The 4,013-nt window shown below is 39.4% G+C and overlaps 1 protein-coding gene across 1 annotated transcript; it reads left to right on the top strand.

Annotated features, from left to right (window-relative positions):
* The first annotated feature begins 792 nt into the window (after positions 1 to 792).
* On the top strand, positions 793 to 1,764 carry LOC110461794 (type I inositol polyphosphate 5-phosphatase 12-like). The gene has a single exon (XM_021515461.1). It carries the CDS (start codon positions 793 to 795, stop codon positions 1,762 to 1,764), a length of 972 nt encoding a protein of 323 aa, XP_021371136.1.
* The last annotated feature ends 2,249 nt before the right edge of the window (positions 1,765 to 4,013 follow it).

The following is a 4,013-nucleotide window of genomic DNA, read 5'->3' as shown; positions in this document are numbered from 1 at the left end:
TCAAGGAGACACCAAAACAAAGGAAATACAACAACAGGACTGAGGAGACACCAAAAAAAAGACAATCCAACAATAGGACCAAGAAGACACCAAAACAAAGGAAATACAACACGACCAAGAAGACACCAAAACAACGGAAATACAATAGGACCGAGGAGACAACAAAACAAAGGGGAATACAGCAGGACCAAGGAGACACCAAAACAAAGGAAATACAACAACAGGACCGAGGAGGCACTGAAGCAAATGGGAATACAACAGGACCGAGGAGACACGAAAGCAAAGACAATCCAACAACAGGACCGCGGAGACACCAAAACAAAGGAAATACAACAGGACCGAGGAGTCACCAAAACAAAGAAAATACAACCGGACAGAGGAGTCACCAAAACAAAGGAAATACAATAGGACCGAGGTGACACCAAAACAAAGGAAATACAATAGGACCGAGGAGGCACCAAAACAAAGGAAATACAATAGGACCGAGGAGACAACAAAACAAAGGAAATACAACAGGACCAAAGAGACACCAAAACAAAGGAAATACAACAGGATCAAGGAGACACCAAAACAAAGGAAATACAACAACAGGACTGAGGAGACACCAAAAAAAAGACAATCCAACAATAGGCCCAAGAAGACACCAAAACAAAGGAAATACAACACGACCAAGAAGACACCAAAACAACGGAAATACAATAGGACCGAGGAGACAACAAAACAAAGGAAATACAATAGGACCGAGGAGACACCAAAACAAAGGAAATAGAACAGGACCGAGAAGACGAAAACATGGAGGAAATACAACAAGAGCCGGGGAGACACAAAACGAAGGAAATTCAAAAGGAACGAGGAGACATCAAAACAAAGGAAATACAACCGGACCGAGGAGAAACCAACATAAAGGAAATAGAACAGGACCGAGGAGACACCAAATCGAAGGAAATAGAACAGGACCGTGGAGACACCAACATGGAAGAAATACAACAGGACCGAGGAGACACCAACATGAAGGAAATACAACAGGACCGAGATGACACCATCACGAAGGAAATACAACAGGACCGAGGAGACACCAACATAAAGGAAATACAACAGGACCGAGAAGACACCAACACGAAAGAAATACAACAGGACCGAGGAGACAACAACATGGAGGAAATACAACAAGAGCCGAGGAGACATAAAACGATGAAATTCAACAATAGGAGCCGAGAAGACACCACATCAAAGAAAATTCAAAAAAGGAGCCGAGAAGACACTAAATCAAAGGAAACTCAACAACAGGAGCCGAGACGACACACCAAAACAAAGGAAATTCAAAAAAAGGAGCCGAGAAGACACCAAATCAAAGGAAATTCAACAACAGGAGCCGAGAAGACACCAAATCAAAGGAAACTCAACAACAGGGCCGAGAAGACACCAAATCAAAGGAAATTCAACAACAGGAGCCGAGACGGGACACCAAATCAAAGGAAATTCAACAATAGGAGCCGAGAAGACACCAAATCAAAGGAAAGTCAACAACAGGAGCCGAGAAGACTCCAAATCAAAGGAAACTCAACAACAGGGGCGAGAAGGCCCCAAATCAAAGGAAATTCAACAACAGAGCCGAGAAGACACCAAATCAAAGGAAATTCAACAACAGGAGCCGAGAAGACACTAAATCAAAGGAAATTAAACAACAGGAGCCTAGGAGACGCAAAAACCGAAGGAGGCACAACAACATGGAAACCTGAATCAAATGACGACGAAACTAGGTGATTAAGAACGGTAATTGTAACCTGCAACATTTGTGACAACTATCATGATTGATTTAGGTCAACTACGATCTGTGAGGTAATGACAAAGCTGACATAGGACAATAAGACACCATTGATGATGTCGGCCGTAAACATGTCGTAATGAAGACAGCCGAGGAGAACCCATGGATAGTGAAATAAATATTGGTAAACAGGATGACGCCATCCAGAAAAATATAACATAATTAAACTACTACAGGATCAGTTTAGTCAGCCCGTATCCCCAACCCATCCCTCACTGATACATCTAGGCCAGTGCAGGATTTAATATAAACGATTTAAAAAAATCATAATTAAGAAGAACACACTGCTTTAAATTCCAAATCACCAATGGTTAACTGAAGGTTTTTCCTATTATCTAAATACGTATTAGAGATTTTTTTTATCAAATTGCAAAAAGAAAATATCTATGTATCAACAGTTTCTGATAGCGAAATAAACATAAAGTAAGACCGCGATAAAATGCCACTCGATTCATTTGCCATCTCGCTCTCCGCACACTTATTTCGATGTCCCTTTTTCTTGTTTCTTTATAAACTGCTTTATACATGTCCCTCAATATATTGCCTTTATAACGCCAATATTTATCTGGACAACCGGTGGCATTATATCGATGTAGTCTTAGCCTTATGTTAGTGCTTTTCAGGTTTGAATAGTACACTAAACTGTTACTGCGCCAATTGCAGCTCGTGTGTATTGTTTTAAACTGCATCTGTTGGTGTGACAATTTATCAATGCTCTCATTTCTTAAAATTCGATAATTAGCGTTCGCTAAAGTAAGCATTATGAAAATATTCTTATAACACAATCAATAATTGTTTCTATGTGACGTGTCGATGACTAGTGCGGTGTATATACTGTCACTTTCATCAGACAGTGTACATACATTACTAGTCATCGAAGCGTCACATAGAAACACTTATTGGTTGTGTTACAAGAATCTTTTCATATTCCATACTTACCAACCAGAAGAAAATGTTTAGAAAGCTAAAGTAAGTATGGTTCGAAATACATTATAACGGCACGATAACGAACGAAGTTCATTATGTCTAGATGTACTGTCCGTGACAACATTATACATTTACCCAGTATGAATATAATTTTTATATCGAAACCAAAACGGTTCACAAAGGAATATCATTATCACCAAGTTTATGGAAGACTTTTATAGATGGCGGACTTGGTGATGACAGTTTTATTACAGCGCGAATGTTCCCAAAGCAAAAACGTGAGCACTAAAGCTGTAGATTCTTAACCGTTCATGTGTTCGTCTTCCACCTACAAATAATCCAGCGTCCAATTAAAAGTATAAAAATAGTTCCAAGAATGATATTCATGAAAACATCAGCTTTATTGATGTTCTAGAAAATGTGCAGAGCCATAACATTTTGCCATATATTGGGAAAAAGTAATACCTGAGTTGGTAAGCATAACTTGGAGGATTGAGGTGAACCATTCGGTTTAGGTAGGAAGTATCCCCGCTTGCTAACACACTTGCTTCACATAATTTTTCCACACGAAGAGTGAAGTTATTGAACACCGGCAACTTTTCGATTTCTGATGGGTATTGCTAAACATTAAAATTCATCGATCTTTGAGGCAAGCATGCTGAGGGTGTAATGGAACGAAACCAAGATAGTGAAGGCATGAAACACATGCCATATTGTGGACGGAACAAACAACTGAGCTGATTGAAAATTGCAGTTTTCTGGAATGTTCTTGAAGCAGCAATTTAGTATTTTGCATAAGGGTACAGCGAAAGGTCTCTTGTAGAGGTGTTAGGTTGCACTCCTGACTGTATGTTTTAAGAAATTGTATGCACTTATAAAACCCACTACACTTCTGTTTAGTGAGTTTAACATGTCAATGATCCATATAGGAGCAATTAGTGTTGAATATATACAACGGTTTACACTTTTATCTAATGGCCTGATGGCATCACAAATAATTCCGATATCTCAATCTGCTTTTTCAACTGCCCCAAGAGGGCTAATACATTTTGCTTTATGTCCGCTATCACGTAGTAATGACCTAGCTCTCACTTAAGAGGATTTCCCCATCAACCTTTTTCCCTTTTACTCTCACTGTTGATGAATAATTTTCTCTCGTCTATTTCATGAAACGGCCAGAATGATGTACTTACAAACCACTCCAAGCATTCGAAATGGGTTTCGAAGTCACTCGGCAGAAAGTCCTCCATTGCGTTTAATG

The sequence above is a fragment of the Mizuhopecten yessoensis genome, unplaced genomic scaffold, assembly GCF_002113885.1.
Source record: "Mizuhopecten yessoensis strain PY_sf001 unplaced genomic scaffold, ASM211388v2 scaffold10667, whole genome shotgun sequence".
In the NCBI taxonomy this organism is placed as follows: domain Eukaryota; kingdom Metazoa; phylum Mollusca; class Bivalvia; order Pectinida; family Pectinidae; genus Mizuhopecten; species Mizuhopecten yessoensis.
This window is presented reverse-complemented; position numbering and strand designations above follow the sequence as displayed.